Source organism: Rhopilema esculentum, chromosome 12 (genome assembly GCF_057945365.1).
Source record: "Rhopilema esculentum isolate cy_ngs chromosome 12, ASM5794536v1, whole genome shotgun sequence".
Taxonomy (NCBI): Eukaryota; Metazoa; Cnidaria; class Scyphozoa; order Rhizostomeae; family Rhizostomatidae; genus Rhopilema; species Rhopilema esculentum.
Genome location: NC_142826.1, coordinates 3,667,888 through 3,683,951, shown reverse-complemented (window position 1 = coordinate 3,683,951; position 16,064 = coordinate 3,667,888). Strand labels below are relative to the sequence as shown.

The window sequence follows — 16,064 nt, the reverse complement described above, 5'->3', positions numbered from 1 at the left end:
TATTCTTTCAAGGCTTAGTGGAATATGCAGTATATCTGTTATTTTATTAATTCGTCTCCTTTTTTCCAGATAGATTTCAGCTAACTCTTCGAATCTTCTTGGAATAGTGATATCGAGGCAAGATCAAGATGTCGCGTTTGTTTACAAACTCGCTTTTGCTGTTTTCGTTGTATGTAGAGTTTATTCTTATTATTTCTATTACGGACACTTACGCTAGACGTAGGTCGCGTTCCGCATTGCGACCAGAGGACCTGAAAACTAGTGATGAGTTCCTTGAAAAATTCATCAATGACTACAACCCACAGCGTCAGTTTTGTCGCGGGAAATTTATCAAGCAGGTCATATCTCATCCTGGTTGTATTTCAAAGCCGATTGTCAACAAAATGTGCTACGGCATGTGCAAATCTGCGTATGTGCCAGAAGATAGCAAGGACGTTAAGCCACGCAAGGCCCTCTGTGTGCAATGCCAGCCAGCATCGATGATTTGGACTACAGTCGTCTTGAACTGCCCGAAACGAAAGGAAAGGGTTATCATGAAGAAAGTTCGTAAAATTCGCAAATGCCATTGCTGGTCAGATAAGATTCAGGTGCCGCTTATGGTGATACCTGACCCAAAATCGGTCATGAAAGTAATGGCCTGGCTTAAAGGTTTCAAATAAGCCACACAAGTTGATACCAGTCGAAGTAGCTATAACGGGTATTTGTACACAAGAGTTTTTTGTTACTTGCCACAAAAGCTTCTTCTGAATAGTTATATGGTGATCTAGCTGGAAGCAGTATACCTAACAAGTGAATGCTGTTAACTGTGGCAATAATTTAATGTCGAGACGAAAGTTTGTTATCAGTTTTACTCTACGAAAGAATCGAGTAAGTTCAATCAAACTAGAAATTGATGCAATATTTACTGTATTTTTGATAGCGTGTCTGGTCGAATCTGTATGCTTGGATATGCCTTTGCAGTTGCAGTATATACGGGACATTTCAGTGGCTTTTAGCAGCACTGTTAGTAAGGCAGGAAGATAAAGGCTTGCTGAATGATGAACTAAAGTCTTGGTTTCCTCCTTCAAAGGCTCAAAAAACTTGATTGACTTCTGAGAGATCTTGTAGATGCGTAGCTATATTTCTGCTTATGTATTTACAAACCTTTATAAGACTTTTATGAGACGTAATGTTGCTTTGGCTCTTCATTCTCGGTCTTTAGAGTATTTTTTCCTTGACAACGATTCTACGAGCGTCTGCATTTTTTCAACGGTAAGCCTTTCTGTATAAAGCAATACCCTTCCCTTCATCCTTTTTGTCCCTATTGATAAATTTCGATTTCATGCTTTTCAATGTTGCTGGAATACTGCAATATTCACTAGCATACGAGGAGCGACGAGAATTTTTGGTTAATCATATGAGCAAATTTATTCCACCTCTCAACCCATAACTTGACAGGTGGGGCGAAATCATCGAATGTTTACATGCAGATTCTTTCCCAACTTCCAACTCTATATAGGGAACAAGTTGGACGAAATTTCATCGTGTTTATATGAAGATTTCATCCCATCTTCCAGCCTCATCTCACCTATCAGCGTTTATATGGAAAAATTCATCCCCTGTCAGTGAGATCCCACCTCTCATGCAGTGAGATCTCACTTAACCGAGCTGGCTTGTTTTCCATATAAACGCAAGGCAAAAAAACGCAAAAGACTCTATAGAAAATGGGATCTCACCCTTCAGCTCATAGGCTGGAAGGTGGGATGATTTTCTCCATATAGACAGGCCAGTGGTGGCGCTAGTGGGGGCAACAGCCCCTCCGTCGGAAGTATCTAGCCCCCCCCCCCCCCATCGGAGGAAATTTTAGGTTATTGTCGGAGCAAATTTGACAAAATAACGTACGAAAGCTGCTTATTTTAGTCATTTTAGGAAGCTCCAGCCCCTCTGTCGGAAGATTTCTGGCGCCACCTCTGAGACAGGCCCTAAGTATACAATTTTAAATATTCTAAGGTGCTGCAGCTCCTAACCCCCTCCCCTCCTACGGTTATGTTTCCAGATTTCATTGCTCAGTAGTTACTATTCGATCGTTAATATGTCGTTCGCTTTTAATTACAACATGCCATTTCCAAAAAAACTTTTCGTCACTCCCTAGAGCTTGTTTTATAGCGCTATTGTCAGTGGTAACGTGACTCTAAGCACACGACGATTTTTCCTTTTAAGCAGCAAGGAAAATTTTTTTGTTTATTTGTATTAAAAAAGACAAATTTCTTCTTTCCAAATTATTGAACTTCAATATTATTCCTTCTTGTGAGGCCTTCGTATTGTAAAAAAGTAATTTTGTTTTATAATATAATTCACTGATATGTATTGTATCATTAAATGTGAATGAAAATCTGCAAAATACATTGTCTTTGCTATCATAAAGAATCGAGAATCTAAACTTTGGTCCGCCAGCTAAAAATGGTAAATTTTTAAAAACGTACATTGTCTTCAAATACTAGGTAAGTCAAAACCAAGGGCGTACCTACCGGGGGTGTGTGGGGGATGGTACTTTTGGAACGTTGGTCGGTAAATTTTACGGATGGTCGGTAAATGTTATGGATTGTCGGTAGATGCGCATCTTGATTTATACAGTATATTTGTGTGTATACATTGACTAGCAAGAGCTGAATTTTGGTCGGTAAATTCACCCGTTTACACCCCCCCCCCCCCCCCTACTCCAAATTGTCAAGGTACGCCCCTGGTCAGAACACTGTAATAAAATCGCCTTTTTCTCTTTACACTTCCTCAATTTTACTGTTTACGCTCATGCTACACAGATTCCAACCGGCAAAGTTTTATCATTTCTATAAAAAAGTATTTTTGTTTGTTTTATTTGAAAGAAACAAGAACCTTTTATGTCAATAGAAAGTTTTTTTGTAGAAAAACAAAGTGATGATATTTCGTCCAGAACTATAAGAAAAGCTGTCACATTAAGACACTAGCCCGTGTCACCAAAAGGAAAGCGTTGATGGTCTGTGACCAGGCCAAGAAACACGATAAAAGCTTAAATAAGTAGCAAAGCTTCAGTTAGGTTTGATTTAAAACCTACAGTTAGGTTTGAAGCCAGAAGATAAGAAATTTAAAGGATTAAAAACGGTTAAGTGTTGATAAAATAACAAGCTCATCCTGAAACCTGCTTTCTTTTCAATTTCCAAAGCAAATTTAAAACACTTCAAGTCAAGGTAAAGGCATGAATAGTAAGCAGAACAACATTTCGCTGTTTTCTAATCAAATAAAAACGAAATTTTTCAAACCTGTCGGAGACAGTAATTATTATAATGTATGCAGGAACTTAAATTGTAATTTTCCATTGCATTAATCGTATTAATTCAATCATGTAAAATTGTTTGCAATTTATAAATAAATGCAAAGTTTTTGTGTCGATCAGACATTTCATTCTTTCGATATTTTAATTTCAGTCTAAAAAGTATTAATTGTTTGCCTTGTAACCTGACTACACTCCTTCTAAGCGGCTGCAGTCATTTTATCCGACCGGCTTCTCAGGGTGAGGCACCTCTCGGATGTCGCCGTGAAATACTTCCCAAAGCGAAACAAAGGTGCTCGGTTAAAAGAAACAAATAAGTGGTAAGTTTAAATCAGCTCTACCTTGTATTAATTCAGCTGATTTCTCTGCAAATTCAGGTTTTTCCACACAATTTTACTGGTTTGCACACTCGATTCCTGCACTGAGGCCCCTTGTTCTTACTGGGCCTAGGCCTAACTAAAACTTTTATTGTCGGCGATCCCCAGCGAACATTTATAGGGACAATCCCTAAGTTTGGGTGCAAGTTACACATAAATCTTCATAAAATAACAACTGTGTGAATCAAATTTTGAATCTGTAAAAATATTCGTCAAGCTAACAAATAGCGAGCAAATATTGGTCTTCTAGTTGTTGGCAAGCAAGCGTTGCACACTGCAGTAGGGTCAGATTTTGTCCAAAATAGACGTCGGTATCAAATAAAGTTATGCACTGAAACTAAACTTTTAGCTGTTCCACAACCCATAGTTTCCTTACCAAGCACTAATTGTTCACAAATATGATAAAAGTTTGTAGTGAATTAATTTGCTTTTATTTTCTTAGACTGCAAAGCGTTGTGCTTTTCTCCTCGGTTTTGTACACCATAACAAAAATGCATTTTGTCGAGAAAAACACTTAGAAATCCGTCTATTTAGAAAATATGGTATGTTTTCACACATATGTGAAGATCCAGTGCACACAGACAAGTCAGCAATAAATTCAACATGACAATAAATGATAGAAAATTTATTGTTTAAAGATAAAGTTTTGCTATTTATCAAAAAAGCAAAACAGAATGTAGGCACCCTTATATTGCATCCTAAGTATTAAATTTTCATAAATATGAATAATGGCTAGGTGGCATAACACCTAATCACAGAGAATACTTGAACTAAATTCAGCATTAGAAAGGATTGATTCTCCTGACAGAAATACCGCAAGCATTTGAAAAAACAGAGGCCACATTTACAACTAGGATAACAGCAACTTGCAGGAGTTGTAAAAACAAATAACATAAAAACCTATCTTACTGATGTAATAATGAACAAAAACATTTTTTAACACTTACAGGATAACTTTGAAATAATTCCTTTGTTGATTGTGTCTTATTTTATCAAAATCCACCAAGAGAAATGAAATATCAACACTATTGTTGGAATGACGCTTCATTTCCTTGACCTAATACAATTGCTTTACACATTTTGTATCAATTATTGGAACCAATGTAGAAATTAAATGTCCATTCCATGTTCGGTAAATAAACTTAGAAAATAAAATTTATCCAGCATTTAAAATACCGGAGCAACTTCTGCCATTATCCAAAGTGCAAGTTTGGCCGTGACACAGCCCCTGTAAACATAGGACCCCAAATGTTAAAATTAATGACATGATAGCTAAGAAACTCTTAAGAAACACTTAGTTATTGGAATTTCCTAAAACATTAAGAAATTGGAGTACTCAAGATCTAACATTGTTTCTTATAAAGAATTAATGTATATGTGCTCCATATGTAAACAAATAAGATGCAATTATCATGGTGCAACTATCAAGCAACATCTTTTCTTACTGGATCTATGTTGTTTTCTGCATGTAAAAAAAGATTTTGAAAATATCAACTGAACTTGCTTACCAGCATTCAAATGTTTCAAGTTTCTGTGCAATTGCCCATTCTGCTTGCTTGGCCTATGCCCTTGAGGATGACAACCATTTACAATTGAACTAAATATTTCACTAAGCAACATTCAACATAAGAAGCTCTGTAGAAATGCGCTTTAATTGAGGACTTGTGGACATTGTTTGGTAGATGTTTAATCTGCCTCAAAAATTGAAGGTAAACAGAATTACTTTAGTGGCATGTTCAATTCATTTTCCCACTCAACAAACCATTGAGAAGAACGTATTGTGTATGTAGAGTTTAATACTGGAGTGCATTATCAAAATCTTCAAGAGTGTTTTTAGGCAAGACATCTCAAGAATTCCAGCCTAAGATCCATTACAGTTTGGTTTTATGACCGGGAGAGAAGTAATGGATGCAATTTTAGTGCAAGTCAATGAAATAAGTAGTATGTAGAAATAGAAAAGGTATCAGATAGAGCCCTGAATTACATTTTCTTGTGGGCTATTAAGAAAACTTTGTTCAGATGATTGGCAAGAGAAACGGTGTAACCATGTATAGTAACAACAACAATAAATTTAGCACCAATAACAGAGTTTTATAAACTTTCAATGCTGAAGTTTGGTGTACATCAGAAGTTTTTACTAGGTCTTTTGGTCTTCTTTATGGTTTTTGAAGCAATACCTAGAGCAGTCTTTCTTAAGCAGTACTTAATGCAATTTCGGTCTATCATTTATAATGTTATTGTTATTGTTTTAGCTATTGTTATGATCTACTGTTATCTCTATGATTTACTCTGTCAAATTTGCAGGTCAATTTGTTATTAATCTTTTTTGTAAGATTTTTAATTATATCAAAATTCATCTGAGGAAAAATGTCTTCACCTTTGGATTAGGCTTAATTTTTGGTCTAGGCCAAAATGTGTATATAAATTATACACAGAATGCAGAATCCCCCTATCTTTTTGCTTATTTAAACTTGTCTTGATAAAAAACAAACATTTAACAATGTGACTTTAAGTTTTTGCCAGAATATAAAACTTCATAATAAAGGTAAAAAAGATCAAGAAGGTAAATATATACCCCGTTATGGATCAAAACAGACCAATCAGAAAAACATGAGCACATGACCAGTATAGTTTCCTTATAGTACTAATCTGTCAGACAGTCTCCTAAATAATATTATAGAAGTCCTTATTCATGTTAAAAGTTTTTGTCTTTATGGTTGTTGGCATAATCAATATACACGACAACTCAATTTCAACAATTTCAGAATCCAGGTAGAATATAAAAGAAATCAAGATGATGTCAGAAGAAGATCGCATGCGGATGGAGCTGCAAAGAATGCAGAGGAAAGCTGATGAAATCACAGATGAGGTTAGAATCCATGTTCACTTTTTGACAAGAAAATGTCAGTTTAATAAAGATTTTTACTCCATGATATGAATTATATAAATAAAGTGAAGCTTGATTGTTTCCCATAAGTTCATTTTCTACAATTTTGTATTGTCTTTGCTGGTGTGCTTTTTAAATTGTTCATTACATTTGTTCATACTTACATGTAATTAGATATTTGTAAAATATGAACAACAGAAAAATCTTTTATCTGGAGTTCCAAAATATAAGAATAGAATTACTGCTTAGATAATTTACGAAATCATCAATGCTGCTGGGTGCTGGGGCCTTGTTTTGTTTCTTTGTCATTTGTTAGTTAAACTGAGAGTGGATGTAAAGTGCTTCATGCATAAATTTGAGTTTGCATTTGTTTATGGCTTTGTGCTAGCATTGCAAAAAGTTAAATGCTCTAGAAGAGTCTTGTCTAGTAGTAGATTTATGCTAATGTGATATCAGCCAGGTTCTTCACTTTGATATTTTTCTTGCAGTCACTTGAAAGCACAAGAAGAATTCTGAGAACTGCAGAAGAGGTCTGTCCCTTTGAATTTCAAATTTTGCCTTAATTTTTGTTAGGTATGACTAGTGCTAATCAGCATTTGTTTGGTATCGTTACTTCTAAAGTTTGGCTCTGTAAAAGTTAATTTGTTGTGTTTTCTAAAATTACAGGTGCATAGGGCCATTGGTCCTGGACTACTTTGTCTCTCAGAAATTTTCTATGAATAAAGGATATCACATTGATTTCCCTGCATTGATGAATAAGTAGCAAGCTGCCATTCTTCAAAGTCTGCAATTATTAGTGATTTTCAGAGTTTGCTAAATGCTTCTATTCTTGCTCTCTTGTGTAGACCCAAGATGTTGGGATCAAGACACTGGTTGAGCTTGATGAGCAAGGTGAAAAGCTCGACAGAATTGACCAGACGCTGGATAACATCAACACAGATATGAAAGAAGCAGAGAAGAATTTGACTGGCCTTGAGAAGTTTTGTGGCCTCTGCATATGTAGTTGTAGAAGGTAAATGATGGTTTTGGCCTTAGATGAAATGCGCTTTTTTTTCAACCTGTACCACATTGGCTTTGAGTGTACATTTAGCCATATGCACTTGTAGATCAAGCTTATATTTTTAAAGGTGATGGCAAAATGAATATTTTGGTATTGATCAAGAATGAAAAAGCAAGGCATATTAGTGTTTGAACAGGCAAAGGCGTCTTATCAAGAATGATTGAAATCGGTTGGAACTTCCTTTTCTATTTGTAGCAAGATAATGGTAGATAATGTTCCTAGAAATAACTTGATTTGATCTTCAAATGTTATGGAAAACAGTGTTTGTTGGTGAAATTATGACACTAGTATGAAAAGGGTGTCATTGAACAACAATTCTTTTTGAGTTTTGAATAAAGTCAATGTGAATAATGCGAATCTACTCTTAGGAAAAAGAACTTTGAGAAAACTGAAGAATATAAGAGAGCATATGGGAGAAAAGATGATGACAGACGATCAGATGCAAAGGGGAACATAAATGGTGGCCATAGAGGAGATGCACCAGCTCAAGGAGGATACATTCAAAGGTTGGTTGATTTATCCCCTTTTTGCATGAAACTTTTCCAGAGCAAACTTACATCAATCTAGATCTACATGAAGTCTTTCATGAAGTCCCTTTTTGAATACATTATTGATGATGTTAAGAGTTTTTTAGCCGGGCAAAATTGTTGAATCGATCCTGGAAACTGCCCTGGAAATTACTAACTTTGGGATGATATTGTGTCCAGCAATGTCTTTGCCAGGAAGTTAAGAGCTGGCTGCTGCTTTCTAAACACGATTTCTGGAAATTCATGCTCGTAATAGCAGTGCATCAGCGTCATAACAGCTAGTCAGCAGCATTGTATATATCTTGTAATGCCATCAATATAATACAAAAACAATAGATTCATCAACAATATTATAAACAGCAGAAACCAACTGATTACCTACAAATGTTTCGTGGAAATTTGCTTCTGCTTTTGCATTTTCATCCTAGAAATAGTAAAGGTTTATTCATTTTGAGACTTTTTTAAAGCAAAAGTCATTATTAAATCATTGACTAAATCAGGAAACAAAAATGTCATACATACCGTGAATTCTCGTATGAGCGCCCTCTTCGAATGGTGGTCCCACTCGAGTGTGTCCCCCCTCAAAGCAGCTACACAATTCATAAGTCTCCCCTCAAATGAGGGTCTTTACTGTTAAAGTAAATAAGCACCTTGTTTATGAAGAGGATGGAGAGTAGAATGGATATGACAAAGACGAAGAAAATGATATTTATATAGACCCTTGATGGAATGCTAACGATTTACGTTTTGGTGAAGTCAAGATCAAACAAAATTTTTCAATGATCTATTTCTTTTTATGTTGCAACGATCTATAAAAATAATTGACAGCAATTGAGTGCTGATTGTGTAAGTGTTCAAGCTCAAGCATGTTCAGAGGAACCGTAGCCGTGGCCTTGTGGCCAGTGGATTTGATTTGGATCTAATTATAAAGCCTTGTCTGTAGAAACTTGTAAGAGGATTCGCAGCTAATTCTTTCTTTATTTATTAGAGTAACAAATGATGCACGAGAGGATGAAATGGATGAAAATTTAGGGTAATGTATAGTAATTTTTGATATTTTCAACACATATCATAATTTATTCTACAACAAGCAAGCATTCTATAGTGAGCTACGTTTTCCAATTTTTTCTAGTTTTTGCTAGGTATGTATGGGACCATGTATATCTCTTTTCTTGTGGTAACCATGTAATGATGACAATTGAAACGACAATGGGAACCTTCTGATGTTCAAGAGGAATATTTGCTGGCCCTGTCCCAGCCCTCCTGTGTTTTTCAAAAGCCGATTTAGACTTACAAGGTCATGTTAGTCAACAAAATTGAACATCAGTGTTTGTTCTTTTATGGTTACCAGAGTCTTTACCTAGCGCTGTTTTCCAAAAAATTGCTCAGTTAGGTTATTAATATAAGCTTTCCCACAATTCTCAAAGCCTTTTTTTCAAAATATTGATTGCAGATCAAAGTTCATACATACTCAACCAGCTCCATTCCACGCATTCCATATTTTCTATCAATACAAGTCAGGGGTGTCCAAGTTTATTTTTGAGGTGGGCCACATACAAAAACTTCCTGTGTAGGCGGGCTATATGCAAATTTTCGGCAAATTTTGTATTGAACATGAAAAATTATGTAAAAAATTACACAAATAGATAAATGAAAAAGGTACCAATAAAAAATGCTATATTTTTGGTTGCAGAAAGTTTATTCAAATTATGTACTAGACTGGTAGCTTCTACTTGTTCAGCTTCATAAGGGAAAAGGTCTACTTTCAAATCAAATAAGTACGCCTAACGATTAGATTGCATAGGCAGGAATGGCACACTATAGACATAAGTCATGGACTTAATTTTTGTAAACTTGATTGACTTAGCACGGGCCACAGAAAATATCATCGCGGGAAGTGAAGAGGGAGTTTCTTCATATTTTCAGGCAAGTTTCTGGAATTGTTGGAAATTTGAAAGCAATGGCCGTTGACATGGGAACAGAACTAGATAAGCAGAACAGGCAGATTGACAGAATTACAGATAAGGTTTGTCTTTTCTATTTCGTTAGCACTTTAAGTTGTGTAGTCCTCTTCCATTGTCAATTTAACACCATATCTTAATGCATTTAATATCCTGTCTTCTAAGATAATTTTTTATATACTTTTTGCAGTTAAAAACTCAAATCTTTCGGTAGCTTGGCTTCTTGATAGTTCGTGGAATCATTTCCTAGATGCAGTTTCGGTCTTTCTAGAATCCAGGCTATACATGAGCAGCTTGGCAATTTGCTATGGGGCTCTAAACTGTGATGTCATAGAGTATTAATTTTATAATTGACTTTAGACCACATAAACTTGATCAGGAACTTCACAAAATAGGGAAAATAGGGAAAGCCGGTTAAATATGTACATAATTTGGTGAGATATAGACAATGAAAAGTTGGAAGTTTGCAGCCAGATTACTTTCATTTTGGCTCGGTTCTCAAAGTTATGAACAAAGACCAAATTACAGGGGTTTGATTAGGTCTGCGTGAATGAATACGGCTGTGCTGTTGCGGCCATATCTCAGCCAATATCCAAATCATTCAAATGATTTCGCATATTTAGATATAATTTATAATGCTCTTTCACGTTATATGATCCCAATCAAAATCACTGAATTAAAGTACCTTTATGACGTCATCAGTTTAGAACTGTATATAGCTCCATTATTATGTGGTGTGCCATTGAAGAAACTTGTTTTGTGCCCGAATAGGCTGTTTATCTGTCTATCTATCTATCTATCTATCTATTAGCATTAAATGTATAGTACTGTAGAATCAGCACTAAAGACTACACCAAAATCTTGTCCTAGTTTTTATCTTCTTTTCAAGTTATCCGCACAGACTAAACAGGATTTTGGTATAGCCTTTGGTGCTACTGTATTGTTTTTTGTTAAGGTCAATGGGTAGCCATGCCCAACATGCTCCCATTGGCATCGTTTTTGTAATCTTTTTCTTGTAAAATGTACTTTTTTAGACTGTGTAAAAAAAATTTCTGTTCACGCTGGCTGTACCAAAAGCATGATGTCTAAATATTTTCTCTTTCTGCAGACGAATGCAAATGAAGCTCGCATCGAGGGTGCAAATGTGAGGGCCAGAAAGATTCTAAAGAATGCATGACATCCTTCCGTAATTTTTCAAGTTTTTCATTCAATTACTTGAGCGAGTTATGTCTAAAGCCTTTTCCTAATCACAATCGCAATTTTCTCAAGATATGTATATATGTATCAAGTGATTATTTTTGCAGTATTCGAATTTAAACTGTCAGGGAATAATTATTAATGATTTAATCAGCTACAATAACAGGAACATAGATATCCTAATTTTTTCCTTTCTTCGGTCTACATTTATCTAAAGCTGGGTGTTGTTGCAAGCACCGCAAACACCGGATTTAAGTACACAGTATTTGGATAGGACAATAATTATATAATCGATTTGCCTGTCCGTCTAGGTAATTTCACAAAGAAGGCTAGCCCTTTGCGTAGCTACAAGTATGGTTTTCTTAATTATGTAGTTTTTTCTAATAAAATAAATTATTTAGATAAACTTGTTTTTATTGTAGTCGACAATTTCGGTATCACTGCGATTTACAGATCTTTGGTTGATAACAACAACTTACTCACTGAACAAATAAACCTGTATAAATACGAAAGATTATCATAAATGTTATTATATTTCTCTTCGTTTTCACCCATGGCTCGAGAATCCCTATGACTCGCACCTCCAGGGGTACGACGAAAATTTCGAATTAACGTTAACGAATATTCGAATTAACGTTAACGAGTTAACGAATATTCGAATTATGGAGGACATTGGGGAGGCTCGCGTGTAAATGGGTTTTCGTGTTTGAGGCTTGGCATGATAACAAGTGGAAATGGGCTTGGGCTCTAACACAATGAAATCTATTTCTATCTATGTTATCTTTAATAATACTGCTTGAGGGAATTCGTATGCTGGCACGCGTCTAGCTGTCATAATTTTTCAAGTCCAAACATGCTGAGATTTTTAACTTTTCTTTGTATTCAAATCGAAACACGACGGTTATGTTATCGGAGGTAATTCCATAGTCAAAACTTCTTGATTACTTGCTTCTTGTATGAAATATCGTAAGGCCTCGAAAGCCCTCTAGGGTTTTATTGGCAATTTTTGGACGGAGGCTTATTCGAGCGAGGAATGGGCGGTATAAACAATCATCTCCAAGTTGACATACAAATAGGCCTTTTTATCGTTTTTTCCGCTAATTTCAATTTTGTTTCGTTTGCAATTTCATTCAACGGCTCTTTCTAAAATATTAAAACAAAGTTTAAATCAAGGCACAAATATACAGTTTAGTCCAAAATATTGATGTGTTCGTTTTCTTTGGCGATCTCTTCATCGATGTCTTGTTTATTTTAGGTTTTTTCATTCACCGCTAAATTTTGTTTATAAATCACGGATTTGAATGGTGTATCTCATCTTCCTTCTATATCTCAATGAAGCCCCCATGGGTGCTTACTAATACGCAAGAGTTGGCATGTTAAGGTGGGGGCCTATTCGAGGGGATATTTTTACATAATCTAACCAGTGTAATTTTTTGTTATTCAAATTGTTTATGAGAAAGTAGGGTCGACATTGAGTTTTCCAGTTGCTTAATGAAGCCCCAAGTTTCAAAACTCGTTGTTTCGAAAGATTCTTCTAATTCTAATGTCATCTATTTCAATATTTCGAGGCCTATCTGTAATTTTATTATGCTGGTAAGGCTCTTTCTTTCCTAAAGTAAGGAAAATTCGAGATTTTTTAAGTTGGATATTTGAATTTCTCTTAGAAACTGAAAAGAAAATAACACGTAAGAAGAACACTAGTTTTCGAATGCTCGTAAAACTTCTGTAAAGTAGTTTCCCTTGATTACGTATACTGTAATCTTACAATGGGAGCAGCCGCTCAAAAATAACAGAACGACTTAAAAAGGAAGGCGTAATACTTTGGTGATATTTTGTAATGACAAATTTGGAAGGTATTCTTTCGGACCCTGATTCTGACGTTTTATGCTCTGAGGAGTGTCAGACGAAAAAGCTTTTAGTATGTTGTAGAATGTTTGCTTTTTTCAAAGCCATTTTCAAATTCTGTACCGCAAAAAAATTGTTCACATTGTTAGAATTGATGCTACTAACAAAATGAAGAGAGTGGCGACGCTTTGATTTGAATGAAAACCGTTTGTTGAGTCCATAAGATAGAAATTTCCCCAATTCGAAATGATTATTTTTTCGAACATCTTTCTTTTTTCTCAATCTTTAGCAGCATAGAATAGTCTAAAACCAACAAAATTTTGGCGGAATATGTGCGCCTGCATTGAAATGCCTTGAGACAGTCGTGTGCCAATGTTCGTTTTTATGTTTTTTCGTGATCTTTGCGTTCAGTTTACGGCATGTCTCCCCTGTCTAAAGAATCCAACATTTCGTTAAGCGTATGCAAGAGGAGAATGAATCAGCGTAACAAATGAGGCAAGAGGAGAAGCATGTGAAAGCTTGGCGAATAGAAAATTTGCCTGTGGTTGTGGATGCTCCAATATCTTAGATGATATGTTTGCAAGGGTAAGAACAAAACTCATTGCTAGATATTTCTTAGTTGTAGCTTGGGTGATAATTGTAAACCAGCGAGCCAACCACTTTGATGGAAAAATCCGAAATTTTAGAGTTATTCATTTTTTTAGTCTTCAATTGCAAATTGTTCAATATTTTGTAAATTGATAGGGATTCCTCCTCCCTTCAACTTTAAGGGGCCCTTTAAGGCACGATGTCCCGTCAGTAAACCGTCCAGAGTTAACAATAGGCTCCGCAGCAAGTTTATGTTCGAGGGAACAACGCAGCAATAGGTCTATTGTGTAGGGAAATTTAAATGGCCAGGGCAATGCATTGAGAAAAAGTGCCTTTAAGTAAGTCTTGTAAATCTAAAAGAAGAATTTCATGAGTCAATGATATACTTGCCCTCATTGCAGGTACAATATCTCATTACTTCTTTGATTTCTACAACCAACGTTATGATAGAAAATCTTAGCCCAGCTCCACTGTACCTCCCATACTGCTTCATTTATTCAAAAGTTTGCATCATTTTCTCACCTTATGAACAATACATTTCATTCAAAAAGATCTGAATCTTCATTGTCTTTTCAATTTCCCATCTCAGTTCAAGCATCTTTTCGTTTTGGAGACGTTTTGCATGATTGATTCCACGAGGATGTTCTCTTCGTTTGGAAAGAACAACTACCATATGACCGAGTCAAGTCGAGGAAGAGATGGGTCGAGATGTTTCATGACATTCGGATCTAGATGAAATGATGTCTGCTTGTTATTGTAAGTGTATGCTTTTGGAAATATCTCCTTTGATTTATGGTATCAATGAGGCAAACCGTTTTGTCTTACTATTTTAAATGCAGTTTGAAATGCAATTTCAAATGGAATGGTATGCAATCAGGGGCGGATGCAGAAAAAAATCTGACATTCGCAAAGTTTCGACCACGCCTATATGACCACGCCCAAAAATAATCAGTCAAATTTTACTATAGTCTCAGAATCGAAGTTTTCCACTTAAAGATGTATTTTTCCTTATATTAAGTTTTGGGATTAGGAAACTAACAACACATTTTTTAAACAGCATAGACTAAATAAAAATGTTGAGGCTCAAAGGTTGAGAAATTTAAGGATAAATATTAAGAATAACAGCCAGGTCTGGATTTCATTGACAATTTGGCATTTTACTTATTGAGTGAACAAGAAAAGAGATCTCTGGAAAAATTTTGAGAAACACTCATCAAGCTTTTGTTGTGTTGGCATGTTTTGTTTCCTACATGGCTTTTTTGATGGAAAAACAGCAGCAAAGATTTGAAATGTCCTCTTAATGATGATTTAATGGCAAGTCTAGGCACAGAATCACAAATTGTCAAGAACAAAGAGGATGAGCTAAAATAAGGGTATATTAGATGTGTGTATCACCCCTTCTCAGGGAGAAAAACTCATGAAAAACTTTTCATGTCACTCACTTAAAAAACAGCCATTTAAAGAAAGGAATCTTAGTTCTATTTATACAATGATATTATTTAACAATCAAATACTGTGTTTAGTGTAGAAATTTTCAATGCAATATCCACCCAAATGTTTGACTTCAACACCAAATACCTTAGGGGCTCAGAGCTTTTCTGTTATTTATTTTGTGCATTCACCTTTCTATCTAAACTGCTGTGTGATGTGCCTTAAACAGGGCCAAAAATACAAGTTAGGTCAATACATATCATACAATTTTAGTATTTTCAGGTGTTGGTAAAACAGCAAATGTAACAGAATTTAAAACAATTCATTGTCTTTCCATAACAAGTACATCATAAATATATTATATACAAATTTGAAATGTACATCAAACAAAGTCAGTAATGGCAAAGAAATAAGGCAAACATGGTAACTTTTACTACATGGATTTATATAAGATATTTACTTGGCAGAACCAACTTGCTGTGAATTTCTTATTAATAATGTAGTAATTCCCCCATTAGGATCATTCCATTGATTGCACTTATTTACTACTCATATTTACATTTATTTACACACACAATTACATAGAAAAGAAAACTGTCAGTCACTTGCAAATTCATAAACAAAAATTAATGAATCTTAAGGGTATTTCAGAACCAAAAGTTTCAAATGGTATACTCTTATAGTGTGGAAACCACAAATAATTTTACTAGTTTTAGAGGTTAAACTCGTGAAAAGGGTTACCATATCTATGGACCTTAAAAAGCATCACGTATTCTTCAAAATATTATTTGAGTCTGAATCTCTGTCTAAATAACGTCCTCCATCATGAAAATGAAAACATAGGCAAAATTTTGGTTCAACAATTTTAGGTCCCACTGAACTGTCCTCGCATATTGCCATCTATC

The 16,064-nt window shown here is 35.2% G+C and overlaps 2 protein-coding genes across 7 annotated transcripts in view; both read left to right on the top strand.

Moving 5' to 3' along the window:
* Window positions 1-2,371, top strand: part of LOC135681686 (SUMO-activating enzyme subunit 1) — a 39,043-nt gene extending 36,672 nt beyond the window's left edge. For 3 of the 6 annotated variants that reach the window (XR_010515629.2, XR_016144485.1, XM_065196262.2), the window contains one exon: window positions 74-2,371. Coding sequence is in view for 2 of the 6 variants with exons in the window: in XM_065196262.2 (XP_065052334.2) it covers window position 74 (1 nt within the window). In the remaining 4 variants the exon portion in view is untranslated. Of the gene's footprint in view, window positions 1-69 lie in introns of all 6 variants that reach the window. The other 3 variants (XR_016144487.1, XR_016144486.1, XM_089111925.1) reach the window with 1 other exon arrangement.
* Window positions 2,372-3,446: 1,075 nt separating this feature from the next.
* Window positions 3,447-11,732, top strand: LOC135681691 (synaptosomal-associated protein 25). Its single transcript, XM_065196270.2, has 8 exons — window positions 3,447-3,606; window positions 6,429-6,532; window positions 7,039-7,080; window positions 7,396-7,562; window positions 7,979-8,116; window positions 9,126-9,170; window positions 10,064-10,163; window positions 11,207-11,732. Exons 2-8 carry the CDS (start codon window positions 6,458-6,460, stop codon window positions 11,273-11,275), a joined length of 636 nt encoding a protein of 211 aa, XP_065052342.2. The 5' UTR covers window positions 3,447-3,606; window positions 6,429-6,457; the 3' UTR covers window positions 11,276-11,732.
* The last annotated feature ends 4,332 nt before the right edge of the window (window positions 11,733-16,064 follow it).